The sequence below is a fragment of the Lonchura striata genome, chromosome 24 (assembly GCF_046129695.1).
Source record: "Lonchura striata isolate bLonStr1 chromosome 24, bLonStr1.mat, whole genome shotgun sequence".
Taxonomy (NCBI): Eukaryota; Metazoa; Chordata; class Aves; order Passeriformes; family Estrildidae; genus Lonchura; species Lonchura striata.
Genome location: NC_134626.1, coordinates 5,915,400 through 5,929,276, shown reverse-complemented (window position 1 = coordinate 5,929,276; position 13,877 = coordinate 5,915,400). Strand labels below are relative to the sequence as shown.

At 54.9% G+C, this 13,877-nt stretch overlaps 2 protein-coding genes across 3 annotated transcripts in view; both read left to right on the top strand.

The window, feature by feature from the left end:
• The first annotated feature begins 23 nt into the window (after nucleotides 1-23).
• On the top strand, nucleotides 24-4,797 carry PPCS (phosphopantothenoylcysteine synthetase). 2 transcript variants are annotated; one of them, XM_021537844.3, is made up of 3 exons: nucleotides 24-591; nucleotides 2,553-2,656; nucleotides 4,167-4,797. In XM_021537844.3, exons 1-3 carry the CDS (start codon nucleotides 75-77, stop codon nucleotides 4,488-4,490), a joined length of 945 nt encoding a protein of 314 aa, XP_021393519.1. In that variant the 5' UTR covers nucleotides 24-74; the 3' UTR covers nucleotides 4,491-4,797. The 2 variants fall into 2 exon arrangements, with proteins under 2 accessions (XP_021393519.1, XP_021393521.1); XM_021537846.2 differs by having other exon boundaries at nucleotides 69-152.
• Nucleotides 4,798-7,866: 3,069 nt separating this feature from the next.
• CCDC30 (coiled-coil domain containing 30) overlaps nucleotides 7,867-13,877 on the top strand; it is a 35,569-nt gene continuing 29,558 nt past the window's right edge. The window contains exons 1-2 of the mRNA XM_031506647.2: nucleotides 7,867-8,006; nucleotides 8,928-9,048. Coding sequence (XP_031362507.2) covers nucleotides 7,998-8,006; nucleotides 8,928-9,048 — 130 coding nt within the window. The 5' untranslated portion in view covers nucleotides 7,867-7,997. The remainder of the gene's footprint in view (nucleotides 8,007-8,927; nucleotides 9,049-13,877) is intronic.

The window sequence follows — 13,877 nt, the reverse complement described above, 5'->3', positions numbered from 1 at the left end:
GGCGCGGGCGTTCCGTTACCGCGGCAACCCTTCCGCTAACGGGGCGGCCGGCCCCCGTGATTTCCGTCCCGGCCATGGCGGCGGCGAAGGAGGAGGAGAAGGAGGAGGAGAAGGACAGCGAGGACGCGGCTGCGGCGGAGACCGAGGGCCGGGTGCGGGCCTGGGCGGCGGAGCAGGCGGCCCGCGGGCGGCGCGTGGCGCTGGTGACCTCGGGCGGGACGCAGGTGCCGCTGGAGGCGCGCGCCGTGCGCTTCCTGGAGAACTTCAGCAGCGGCCGGCGCGGGGCCGCCTCGGCCGAGCGGCTGGTGCGGGCGGGCTACGCCGTGTGCTTCCTGCACCGCGCCCGCTCCGCCTTCCCCTGGGCCCGCGCCCTGCCGCCGCACGGGCCCGCGCTGCTCGACGCGCTCCGCCTCACGCCGGGCCCGCCGCCCGGCGTGGCCGCCGCCCCCGCCGCGCTGCCCGCGCTGCTGCCCGCGCTCCGCGAGTACCGCCGCGCCGCCGAGGCGGGCGCGCTGCTCGCCATCGAGTTCACCGCGCTGGGCGAGTACCTGGCGCTGCTGCGCGCGGCCGCCAGAGCCCTGGCGCCCCTCGGTACGGCGGGGCCCGGCCGAGAGGGGACGGGGGGGATGGAGCCCCCCGGGGGTGTGTCCAGTGTGAGGGGACGGGATCGTCCCGTGTGAAGGCTGAGGGTGAGGAAGGGTGGGGAAGGATGAGACCCTCATGGGGGTCTCCAGTGTGAGGGGACAGGATGGTCCTGTGTGAAGTTGAGCATGAGGAAGGGTGAGGCTCTCATGGGGGTCTCCAGTGTGAGGGGACAGGATGGTCCTGTGTGAAGGCTGAGGGTGAGGAAGGGTGAGGCTGTCATGGGGGTCTCCAGTGTGAGGGGACAGGATGGTCCTGTGTCAAGGCAGAGGATGAAGGATGAGGCTCTCATGGGGGTCTCAAGTGTGAGGGAGCAGGATGATCCTCTGCGAGCTTTGAGGATGAAGGTTGAGACTTTCATGGGGGTCTCCAGTGTGAGGGGACAGGATGGTCCTGTGTGAAGGCTGAGGATGAAAAAGGATGAGGCTCTCATGGGGGTCTTCAGTGTGAGGGAGAAGGGTGGTCCTGTGTGAAGGCTGAGGATGAGGAAGGATGAGTCTCTCGTGGATGTCTCTACTGTGAGGGGACAGGATGGTCCTGTGTGAAGGCTGAGGGTGAGGAAGGGTGAGGCTCTCATGGGGGTCTCAAGTGTGAGGGAGCAGGATGATCCTCTGCGAACTTTGAGGATGAAGGTTGAGGCTCTCATGGGGGTCTCCAGTGTGAGGGGACAGGATGGTCCTGTGTGAAGGCTGAGGGTGAGGAAGGGTGAGGAAGGATGAGACCCTCCTGGGGGTCTCCAGTGTGATGGGGACAGGATGGACCTGTGTGAAGTTGAGCATGAGGAAGCATCAGGCTCTCATGGGGGTCTCAAGTGTGAGGGAGCAGGGTGGTCCTGTGTGAAGGTTGAGGATGAGGAAGGATGAGTCTCTCGTGGATGTCTCTACTGTGAGGGGACAGGATGGTCCTGTGTGAAGGCTGAGGCTCTCATGGGGGTCTCAAGTGTGAGGGAGCAGGGTGGTCCTGTGTGAAGGTTGAGGATGAGGAAGGATGAGTCTCTCGTGGATGTCTCTACTGTGAGGGGACAGGATGGTCCTGTGTGAAGGCTGAGGCTCTCATGGGGGTCTCAAGTGTGAGGGAGCAGGGTGGTCCTGTGTGAAGGTTGAGGATGAGGAAGGATGAGTCTCTCGTGGATGTCTCTACTGTGAGGGGACAGGATGGTCCTGTGTGAAGGCTGAGGCTCTCATGGGGGTCTCAAGTGTGAGGGAGCAGGGTGGTCCTGTGTGAAGGTTGAGGATGAGGAAGGATGAGTCTCTCATGGATGTCTCCAGTGTGAGGGAACAGGATGGTCCTCTGCGAAGTTTGAGGATGAAGGATGAGGCTCTTATGGGGGTCTCAAGTGTGAGGGAGAAGGATGGTCCTGTGTGAAGGCTGAGGATGAGGAAGGGTAAGGAAGGATGAGACCCTCATGGAGGTCTCCAGTGTGAGGGGACAGGATGGTCCTGTGTGAAGGTTGAGGATGAAAAAGGATGAGGCTCTCATGGGGGTCTCCAGTGTGAGGGGACAGACGGACCAGGAGCAAGGGGGTGTGATGGTTATGCGAGAAAGGTCGAGGGGTTCTTGGCATGGGATGGATGATACAACCTTCTCATGGTGGCCTCAGGGCTCAGGTATGAGGTGATCCTGGGACCTGTGGGGCTCTGGTGTGAGGGGACAAGGGGACCTTCTTGCTTGAGGGCAATGTTAGGGTATGGGCTGTCCCTGGAGGCTGTTGGGGCTTGGAAGGAGAGGACAAGACAGACCCCAGGGTGGGGGTCAGTGCTGCCCTGCTCAGGATTGTGCTGGGATGATCCCTGATAGGGACCCTGGGCTCTGCTGGTGTGTGTGTGTGGGTGGCAGCTCAGCTGGCTCCGGGGTGACAGGGACAGGCCATGGCAGTGGGGGACAGCAGCTGAGCAGTTGTGTTCCCACAGGCTCCAGTGTCATGTTCTACCTGGCAGCCGCCGTGTCGGATTTCTACATCCCGGTCTCCGAGATGCCGGAGCACAAGATCCAGTCCTCGGAGGGGCCCTTGCAGGTGAGTCCTCCCCTGGGCATGGTCCCCTCTGCCACCCCCCTCAGCCATCCCCTCCTTGCTCCCAGGGTCCTTCTCCTGAGAACTGGCTGTGGAGAAAACCTGGGAAAGCTGCAAAGCAGCAGCTCGTGTGTGTTGTCAGAGGGAATGGGAGGGTGAGATCCCACAGGGACAGAACCCCGTGGAAATCCTGGAGCTGCATTGTTTTATTCTTATCTTGCACTGAGGGGCCCAGATAAGAGGGCAGGGCAGGATCAGCCCTGCTCTCCTTTGATCTGGGTTTATTTTTAGGTGGGATGAAGGGGTGAGGGTCCCATGGGTTATCTGCAGGGAGGTCAGTGCTGCTCTGTCTGATATGGAGCAGCTTCAACATGTCTGCAGTTGTGGTGTGGCACATGAAGAGGGCCCCCTGAGGTTCCTCCTGCTTTTTTGGCTTTGTCCTTTAAAGTTGCCCATGCTTCCATGGATGTGAGGAGAGGGTGGGTCTCAGAGAACTGAAGTGCTCCAAGAATAGTTGCTGGAGTACTTGAGTTGTATTTTGTCTGGAGAGAGGCTTTGGAGAATGGCCTGGAGTGCTACAACTAGGGGTGAATGGTTTCATACTGACTGAATGGATTTAGATTGGATATTGGGAAGAAATTCTTCCCTGTGAGGGCGGTGAGGCCCTGGCACAGTGTGTCCAGAGAAGCTGTGGCTGCCCCATCTGTGGGGGTGTCCAGGTCCAGGTTGGACAGGGCTTGGAGCAGCCTGGGGTGGTGGAAGGTGTCCCTGCCCATGGCAGGGGCTGGGATGAGATGGGATTTCAGGTCCCTCCCAACCCCAAGCCATTCCATGACTCTGGGATCCATCTTGCTTGTACGAATGACAGAACAACACTGCAGCACTGAGGTCCCTCTCAGCAATGGGAGCAGGTGGCTCTGGAAGTCTTTATATAACAAATACCAATTTTTTAAAATTAATTACTTTCTGAGAAGTTGCTGGGCGTCATTCTTTAATGTTAGCATTGGAAAAATGAGACCTGGCCTGATTCCCAGTGATGGATCCAGAGGTTGGGAAGCTGGAGAACACAGTCTCCTACTGTTTTTCTCCATGCTTTAGCACTTTTATGCCTCATGCATGTTAAGGAGTTGATAGAAGGAAAGGTGAAGATGGATAAACTACCCAAACTCTGGAGAGGTGAAACACTCAGATTTATGCAGTTATAAGGCTGTTTTTAATCTTCTCTCCTCATGTTTATATTCCCCCAGTGTGGTTAGCTCTGGCAATGCAGAGTTCCTGTGGCCTGGCCTCAGAACCCCTTGACTATGAGCACCACATGGATCATTTAATTTCAATTTAGTGTCATTTGAATCTTGTTTGGTGAGAGCTGCTCAAACACTGCCTTGAAAAACTTCCTGGTACAAATGGAATATGAAACAAAGCCGGATTTTCCCTCTTTCCCATCCCATCTCTTATTAAAACTCCCTGTAATGTTTTTATTGATTTTTTTTCTTTTTATCTTTCCCCACTGCAGATCACAATGAAGATGGTGCCAAAAATGCTGTCACCCCTGGTCAGAGAGTGGGCTCCTGAAGCCTTTGTGATTTCCTTCAAACTGGAGACAAATCCCCAGATCCTCCTGGAAAAATCTCGTCAGGCTCTGGAGAAATACCGGCACCAGGTGGTGGTGGCCAATGTCCTGGAATCCCGGAGAACCTCTGTCATCATTGTCACCAGGGACTCACAGACTCCCTTATCCCTGTCTGATGAGGAAATAGCACAAGGCATGGAAATAGAGGAGAAGATTGTGAGTTACCTGCAGGGCCAGCACACGGCCTTTATAGAGAGAAAAGGCTGAGGAGCAGCTGGGAGGAAATAAAGGAATGGTGCTGCAGAGGGAGCAGGACTGGAGCAGTGCCTGTCCAGGTAGATAAACCAACCCCACAGAGCACTCAGGAGGGCTGTCCAACACTCTGTCACTTCTATACAGCTCAGCCGTGGCTGTTGCAGCTTTGTAAAAGAGAAATACATGGAAGTGAAACCATCCCAAAGGATATTTGTCCTGGTGTCTAAAGGAGGAAAGAAGCTTCTGTTCCGTGGGCTGGGAGAACTGGGAGGATGAGAAATGGTGAAGGTCTCTGTATATAAAGAATTCCTTGAATCTCCCTCTTTGAATTTTATTTTAGAATGGCAGGAGGAAGGAATGGGGCTTCACAGGCAGGATGTGCTGGTTTTATGACTGGAGTGGGGAATCTCTGGTGTTGAGAGTGGATGGTGAAACCAGGGTAGCAAAAAGGAAAATGAGGTGACAGCAACTTTGGGGAAGCAACTCTTGTGCCAGGAGACATCCTGGGAGAGATCCCACATTCCTACATTTTAGGTGCTGCAGCAGCATCCCTAAAGCATCTTTACAAATGTTTTCCTTCCATCCCAGGTATTTGAAGGTTGCTTTGCTTCATATTCCATTTCCAGAAAGTTTTCAAGGCAGGGTTTGGGCAACTCTCACCAAACAAGGCTCAAGGGTCACTGCAGAGCTCTGTAAACAAAGGCAAGGCCACATTTGGCACAGACCACAGGGGATGGATCCAGGGTTGGAGAAGGGGAGTGGGCACTGAGGGGGGGGTGGTGTCCTGGAAGGGAAGGAAGGGTTTGGAGCACAGGAGCAGCTGAGGGAGCTGGAAAAGGGGCTTCACCTGGAGAAAAGGAGGCTCAAGGGGGACTTTGTGGCTCTGTACAACTCCCTGACAGGAGGGGACAGGCAGGAATGATTGGGGTTTGCTCTCAGGGAGCAAGGGAGAGGATGAGGAAACAGCCTCAGGATGTGCCAGGGGAGGTTCAAGGTTGGATATTGGGAAAATTGTTCATAGAAAGGTGTTCAAGTATTGGCACAAGCTGTGCAGGACAGTGGTGGAGTCCCCATCCCTTGAAGTATTCAAAAACAAGTGTGGATGTGGCACCTGGGAACAGGGTTTAGGGTAAACATGGCAGTGCTGGGGGAATGGTTGGACTCAATGATCTTGGAGGGCTTTTCCAGACTTAGTGATTCCATGATTCTCTGACAGCAGAAGGGGTGGCAGTGATTGACCCTGGAAGGGGAAGCTTCCTCTTGGCTGTGTGGATTTAGAACTGGAATGTTCCTGGTTTTATCTAAACCCTCTTTGAACAGTTATCAACTTCAAAGGGTGTGTTCCTCATGCCTGCAAGAAACTTAAGGGCAGCTCTCCTGCTGACCACGGTGTATCTGCTCACGGGCTGTCCTCAAAATAAATTCACTGGGATCTGGGAAAGGACAGCAGCACATGGGAATGCTGGAAACATTTCCAGAGGCAAGACCATCGAGTGTTCAGGAGGCAGCAGTGATTTTGTAATATCCAGTCCTCTGAAGGTGAGGGGTGCTCAGCAGAGAAGGAAAATAAAGCCAGAAGAGCAAGGAAAGAGCATGGGGATGGGATCAGTGGATGCCATCAGGGATGGGAGAAATCCAGGTTGGTCAGGAGGGGAGAGATCCAGCTGGTAACTGAGTCAGGAGAAGGAACACACAACTTACCTGTGGCCAGGACTAATAAAGAAGGTGAAGAAGCTCCAAGAATTGCCTGTCTTCATCTCCCAGTATGTAATTGGTGGGAATGTTGAGTCTGGGATTTCTCTTGTGTTAGTTTGGATGGGCCAGCAGGGATGAGAATAGAAAAATTTGTGTAAGGTGAACATGCCCTTGCAGGAGTGCTGGGACAAGGGTTGGGAGAAATGCTACCAACACTGTCTTCAGAGTGTCCTGGAATTTCTCAGAGATGGTTGGGAAGGTGAGGAATAATCTGAGCTTTTTGAGGAGCAGAGAGTCTTGGGGTTTCATTGGACTTGAGAACACACAGTGGGCTTCCAGCGTTGTATCTGCGCCTGTTTGTGAAGTGCTGGCTGGGGAGATTCCCTGGGCTGGAACTGAGCCACAGCCACCCCCATCCCACCTCAGGGATGTGCCTGTTCCAGCTGGGAGGTTAAACCAAGCCCTGCAGAGTCCCACCCGGGCAGGGTTTGGGCACCAGCACTCTGGGAATGCTGGCTGTGGTTCCTAAGTTGGAAGTGGCTGCTGCAAGTCCAGGGTCTGTCCATTGCTTACTGAGGATCTCAGAGGGCTCAGTGGAAGGTCCTCACTGGACTCTGCCATGTACCTCTTCTCTATGTCCCAGTCTTTCTCTGCCATCCCCTTGTGAAGTGTCTTCAGCCAGCGAGCTGCTTCTGCAGGGTGGACCTACTTAACTCTTCAGTTCCTCAATCTCATGGAGTCATCTTTGGGTCTCCAGGGGCTTTAAAGCTCATCTCATTCCACCTTCCACTGGCTGAGGTTGCTCCAAGCCCTGTCCAACCTGTCCTGGAACACTTCCAGGGATGGGGTGGCCACAGCTTCTCTGGGCAGCCCATGCCAGGGCCTCCCACCTCACAGGGAAGAATTTCTTCCAATATCCCACCTAACCCTGCCCTCTGGCAGTGGGAAACTCCTATCTTGTCCTGGCACTCCCGTGTCCTCATCCAAAGTCCCATCTCCAGCTCTCTTGGAGTCCCTTGTAGGAACTGGCATTGTCTCCATGCTCTCCCTACAGATTTCTCTTCTCTAGGCTTGGTTCCATGTACTTGCCCTCTTCCCCTCCAGCTCCAGCAGTTTCTCCTGGCCTTTAGAAGGAAATTGGGAAAACTCGGTGACCCCGGAGTGACCCTGGGGACGCGGCGCTGCGCCCGCTCCCGGCCGCCAGGGGGCGGCACTGAGCGGGGAGGGGGCGTGGCGCGGGAACCCGCCCGCTCGTGACGCAACAGGGGCGTGACCTCACACGGCCAATCAGCATCAGCGCTGTGGGGGCGCGGCCGCGGAGGGGGCGTGGCCTGTTGCCATGGCGCCGGGCTCCGACCCGCCGCATGGACGCGGCCGCCGCCCCGGTGGGTGTCCGGGACCGGCCCGGTGGGTGTCCGGGACCGGCCCGGGGGGGTGCCTGGGTCAGGTGTCCGGGACCGGCCCGGGGGGTGTCCGGGTCAGGTGTCCGGGTCAGCCCCGGTGGGTGTCGGTTCCGCCCCGGTGGGTGTCCGGGACCGGCGTCGGGGCCGGTTGTACCCCGGGACCAGCCCAGCGGGGCTCGGGGGTGTTTCGGGGTGTCGGGCCGGCGGTTCCCCGGGATCGGCCGGTCCCCGCGGTGTCTCACGGCCGCTCCGGTGCCCGCAGGCCGAGTCCCCGGTGCCGGCGGCCACCGTCCAGCGCTGGCTGCGGGCGGAGGGCGCCGACCCCGCCGCCCCGGCCGAGGAGCAGCTGGCTCTGGCCTGGCGGCTCCTGTGGCGAGCGGAGACCCGGCTGGGCGAGCTGGAGCGGCGGCGAGCCCAGGACATGAGAGACGTAAGGGCCGGGGAGCGGGACCGGGGAGTGGGAGCGGGGACCGGGACCGGGGACCGGGACCGGGAGCGGGACCGGGAGCAGGACCGGGGAGTGGGAGCGGGACCGGGGACCGGGACCGGGAGCGGGACCAGGAGCAGGACCGGGGAGTGGGACCGGCTGCTGCCCATCCTGGGAAGGGAACGGGGCTGGAGTGCCAGGAGCAGCCGGGGGAGCAGGAAAGGGGCTCAGCCTGGAGAAAAGGAGGCTCAGGGGGGACCCTGTGGCTCTGCACAGCTCCTGACAGGAGGGGACAGCCCCAGGCCGGGCTCTGCCCCCAGGGAACAGGGACAGAAGGAGAGTGGATGGCCTCAAGCTGTGCCTGGGGAGATTCAGGTTGGACATGAGAAGTTTCTTCATTGTAAAAAGTTGTCAGGCATTGGTAGGAGCTGACCAGCGCAGTGATGGTGTTCCCATCCCTGCAGGTGTCCAAAGACCAACAGGATGTGACACTCAGTGCTGTGCTCTGGTGACAAGATAAGAGTTTTGTCTCAGGTTGGACACTTGGGAGCCTTTTCCAACCTCAGTGCTTCTGGAATACCCCCGGGGTTAACCCACCCAGGCCTGTCTCCCCTGATCCCCCCTCTGTGCAGCAGCAGCTTCAGGAGTGTCATTGCCGTGCTGTGCCCTTGGGAACTTGGGATTTATATCCCCATTCCTCATTCTGGCCATCAAAAAGCACCTGGTGAGCCCAGCACCTCCATAGCTGCACCACCTCCCACTCAAGGTTTTACCATTCCCAGGTGTTCCAAAGGCATAAAGCGTATTGTCCTGCAAATATTTGAGGTTATCCTGTAAACATGATGGGGTGGAGAAGTTTTTTAGGCTGCTGGATCACTGGAAGCACCAGCAGACATGGGAATAGCAGGGTTTTCTTTATTCCAGGTGGAAAGCTACGTGGGCCACGTCCGTAGCCTGACAGAGGAGCGGGATGCCATTGCCTCCGAGTATGAGAAGGAGAATGAGCAGCTCAGGTTGGAGCTGGCACAGCTCCAGCTGCAGCAGGGTAATCCTTTCCCTCTGGAATGTGGGCCCTGGGAATGCACTGGAAGGTGTTTGGGTCTGGAAAACTTCTGGGAGAGCTGAGCAGAGTTTGTTTTTTTTTGCAGTTCTCAGTGGTTGCTTGAGAAGTTTCTTAAAGTGTTAACGAGCTGTTCAAACAGATTTATAATTGATTTAGAGGTTCTTGCCTGCTTTTACTGCCTTTATTCAGGGATTTTGGCAGCTTCTTCACGTAGCATCTTCCAGGGGCTGTTTGAAGACCAGAACTGATGGTGCTCTTTGGTTTCCAGCTCTAAATTATCTGTTGCCCCCACCAAGCCAGTGAATTTGCTCTTGGCTTTGGTCTACACAAGCCCCACGTTTTTTCAAACAATATCGGGGACAGGAATTGTTTGTTCTGATGATTCAAAACTTGGGTGCTCATTGTCACGGAATTCCAGGATGGTTTTGGATGGAAGAGACCTTGAAGCTCGTCCAATTCTACCCCCAGCCATGGGTAGGAAGACTTTCCATTAGACCAGGTTGCTCAGGGCCCCTCAGAGCTTCGGTAATTTTGTTTAAACAAATTATTTCACTTATTTAACTTGAAATAATTTATTTTCAAACTCTAGGGTCACTTTTGCTAGGTTTAATTCTTGATTTTCTTCATTCTTCTGTTGCACATAGCCCATGTCACCATTAACTCCTTTAGTGTGCTGTATTGTCCTGGTCTTAAGATAAAATTTGGGGTGATGGCACAACTTAAAGTTTCTTTGTGATTCAGGCTTTGGGGCAGTAAATGCAGGAGTTTGGGGGAAATTTTGAGCACTGGTTGGGTTTTCAGGGAGCACATCTGGTGGTGTGACTTTCCAAAGATGGATTTACGTAAAAATTTGATTTCTCTGGGCACTTAAAGCCGTGGTTTGTGGTGAAAAGGCTGCTTACAAAGGTTAAAATGAACAATGAGCTCCTGGGAGTCTGGCTGTGGCAGAAAACTCCGTTCCTGGTTCTCTCCCTTCCCACAAGGTGGCAGGAGATAGACAGAATGTCCCCAAAGCTGGAATGCCGTGATTTCATCCTGCTGGATCTGCTCCCCTGGGATTTCTCCATTTCTTAGGGGTCCCTGAGGCTGTTGAGCAATGATTTCCCCTGGAATGGAAGCTGAGATCCTTGTCCATGGATCTCGGTGTATCTGGGAGGGATTGCTGGTTGCCATCCAGTGTTTCCCAGTGTAGAGTGTTTCTGGAGGGATTTTTTTGGGATATCACTCAGATTTTGAGGTTCAGGACTTGTTGCTGACTCACTGCTGGCATTGGCTGCTATCCTGGGATGTGTGTGGATAATTTAAGAATCTGGAAGCCCTGCTCACTGCGGGCTGTCACCTGCAGGGAGAGGTGCCAGCGCTGAGATATTTTGGGTTCTTGTAGAGCACTTTATTGAGTGACTGGTCCTTCTAGCCAGGTTTGTTCAGCTGGAGCAGAGGAGGCTGAGGGTGAGCTGGGGGCAGAGGTCATCCCAGGCTGCAGCTCCTCTGGAGGAGAATTTTATCTTTGCACTCTGGGACCAAGGAAAGGACCTGAGGGAATGGCTGGAGCTGTGCCAGGGGAGGGTTAGGTTGGGTGTCAGGAACAGATTCTTCCCCTCGAGGGTGCTGGACACTGCCCAGGCTCCCCAGAGCTTCAGGAGCCTTTGGACAATGCTCCCAGGGATGCCCAGGGTGGGATTGTTGGGGTATCTGTGCCAGGTTAAGTGTTGGACTGGATGATCCTTGTGGGTCTCTTTCAGCTCAAGATATTTTGTGGTTCCATGGTTCTATATCAGCCTCCTCATAAAATAAAAAACCCCCCTGGCCATCTCTAGTATGGAGTGGCTGGATGTGCCTGTTCTGGAGATGCTGCACAATCCCAGAGCCTCTGCTGGGCTGCTCCAGGTCTCTCATGTGTCCCTGCTGCAGGTTCTGTGCTGCATCCCTGTGTCTGTTCCCCAGGCCTCTGCTTTTCATCAGAGTTCTTGGAACCTTGGCAGTGTTTAGGTTGGAAAAGCCCTCTAGGATCATCAAACCCAACCATTCCCCCAGCACTGTTCAGGCCCACCCCAAGTGCCCTGATGTTCAAACATCCACAGGTTTTTTGAACAATGCCAGGAATGGTAGCTCTACTGCTTCTCTGGGCAGCTGTGCCAGTGCCTGACCAGCCCTTCAATGAATGTCCAGCTTGAACCTCTCCTGGCACAGCTTGAGGCCATTTCTTTGTTCTGTCCCTGTTCCCTGGGAGAAAAGCCTATCCCAGCTGGCTGCCCTCTCCTGTCAGGAGCTGTGCAGAGCCACAAGGTCCCCCCTGAGCCTCCTTTTCTCCAGGCTGAGCCCCCCAGCTCCCTCAGGGTTTGTGCTCCAGGTGTTGCCCCCCCTGTTATTTTTGCAGGACACTCAGTTGTCTCAGCAGGCAGAGGATGATCCAGCAGCTTGGGCTGGAGAAGGAGCTTGTGGAAAGACACACCATGGTCTGCTGGGATTGTTAAAAATGTGGGCAAGGCAAGAGGACAGGATGGTGGTTGGTAAATTTTGGAAGCACTGAAAGGAGAATGGGAAGGGGCAGCTGGGGGCAGTGGCTGGGTCAAGCCAGTGATAAAAAGGAGGAGCCTGAGCTGTGAATGATGCAGGGGGAGGACAGGATCTGTGCTGACACACCTGAGCTGAGAGCTGGGGAAAGGAGCCCAGAGGCCCCCGTGTGAGCTCTTGGGTCTGAGCACACTCCCCACAGCAGGCAGACAAATCAGAAACTCTGCTTGGTCTGAGATCACTTAGAGCAATTTGATATGCTAAAAGCTGTTTCATCAAATCATGTAACTATGGAATGGGTTGGGTTGGAAGGGAACTTAAGCTCATCCCATTCCACCCCTGCCATGGGCAGGAACACCTTCCACTATCCCACGTTGCTCCAAGCCCCATCCAACCTGGCCTTGACACTTCCAGGGATGAGGCAGCCACAGCTTCTCTGAGCACCCCGTGCCAGGCCCTCACCACCCTCACAGCCAAGAAATTCCTCCCAGTATTCCATCTAACCCTACCATATGTCAGTGGGAAGCCATTCCCCCTTGTTCTGGCACTCCAGGCCCTTGGTCAAAGTCTCTCCAGCCCTCCTTTAGACCCTGAGGATAATTACTGCTGGTGACTGACACTGAGCAGTTTTTGAAGATGAAAAGTAAATCTCTGCTTGCACATTTGCTTCCTGCCCATCCTTGCCCATTCCTACAGGGAGCAGCCAAGGCTGGTTGATGCTGGACCATCGAGCTGAGTGTCACCTCATCTGATACCTCTGCCCAGAGTGACATTTTTCCTTCCCTCCAGGCAGCTCCTGATCCGCTTCTGATGCTCTCGCTGAATGCACTGGGTGTTGTTGGAGGGCAGATCAATGGTGCTCCCAAAAGCCTTTCTGAGAAACAACTGGCAGTGAAACACAGTGCTGCAGGAGCTGCCTGGATTTATTGAAAAGTGGAATAAAAAGAAGACACAGTCATGGTGTGAGCTTGTTTGTTGTAACAGCTGGGCAGGTTAAACACACCCAGCAGGGCTGGAGGATGTAGGGCTGTGGTGGGGTGAGGTGGCTGCTGTTTCTCAGAGTATTCCTGGGGTAGGAAAATACAAATATTAATATAAAATTTGCTTCCAAACAAGCATGGACAGAGGTGGGAGATGCTAGTGGAGCTGTTGTGTGACAGTGCCTGAGGCAGTGGTTGGCTTTTCCCAAGCACTGGATGAGGGAGGGAAGGGGTTTGTAAGGAGTCAGTGGGGTTCACTCACAGGTAACCTGTGCTGTGTGGGCAGACCCCCCTTGTCATCACAAATCCTTTTTCCTCTCCAGCCTCTGGAATATATCTGGGATCTAAAATGATACCACTTGATCCTGCATTGCAGGCTGGGGACACGGGGGGCACTGGCAGGTAAAGGTGGTTCAGGGGACAGGGAGCATAACCAGAGTAGTTTCTGTTCATTTTAGCTGGGATTTGGCAAAACCATGGGACGAAGCTGCCAGGCAGGTGGCGATTTGTGGGAATCCAGGGCTTCCCTCTGGCTGCCCTGGCAGGGGTCAGGAACCCCCCTGGACAGAGCCCCCAGAGACACTGGCTGTGATCTCTGTCCATGGAAAAGAGTTTTCAATCTTACAGCATGAATTACAAGCTCTGAGTGTTTGATATGAGTAATAATTAAGTGTGGCACAGGTGCAAAAAGTAAAATTTTAGGATTCTAGATGAGGGGTCCAAAGGGGACAAAATGGAGGAAATTGGGTGTGCCTTGTCCTTTTTCTCCTTCTTCATGCCCTCCATGTGTCACTGTGGAGTTGGCATTTTTCTGTTGGTTCAGGCTGGGGACACACTGTCCAACGTGGGTGACAGATATTGGCACGTTATTGTAAATCCAGCCCAGGGAGTTTCTGGTATTGAATGTTTGTCACATCCCACTGAGGGCAGAGCCCCACACGCTGCCCTGCAGGACAGAGCTGGGCAGGGCAGCAGAACATGTGAGAGATCAACAGAATAAACAACCTGGAAACCAGCACAGACCAGTTATGGCTTCTGCTTTGGCAGCGGGGCTGACAGACAGAGACTTTTACAATCTCAGAATCATCAATAGCTCAGATTCCGACAGGGATTCAGTTCAGTGTGATCCGTGGGCTCTTCCCCAGGCACAAGGAGCAGTTCTGATGCTGCAGCCTGCCTTGTTTGCTGTGCTGCAGCAGGGAGCTGCTGGGGAGCCCTGTTTGACCCTGCACTGAGCAGGCTGTGCTTTGTCTCCCTGGGGAAGACGCCTGGGGAACCTCAGGGTGTTTTCCATCCACAGGGCTGGATGGAGCCGGC

What these genes read in the sequence shown, in the direction of transcription:
- PPCS (XM_021537844.3), top strand. Translation starts at nt 75, where the DNA reads ATGGCGGCGGCGAAGGAGGAGGAGAAGGAGGAGGAGAAGGACAGCGAG. An exon ending in CAGAGCCCTGGCGCCCCTCG is followed by an intron (nt 592 to 2,552) that starts GTACGGCGGGGC and finishes GTGTTCCCACAG; the next exon opens with GCTCCAGTGTCATGTTCTAC. An exon ending in CCTCGGAGGGGCCCTTGCAG is followed by an intron (nt 2,657 to 4,166) that starts GTGAGTCCTCCC and finishes TCCCCACTGCAG; the next exon opens with ATCACAATGAAGATGGTGCC.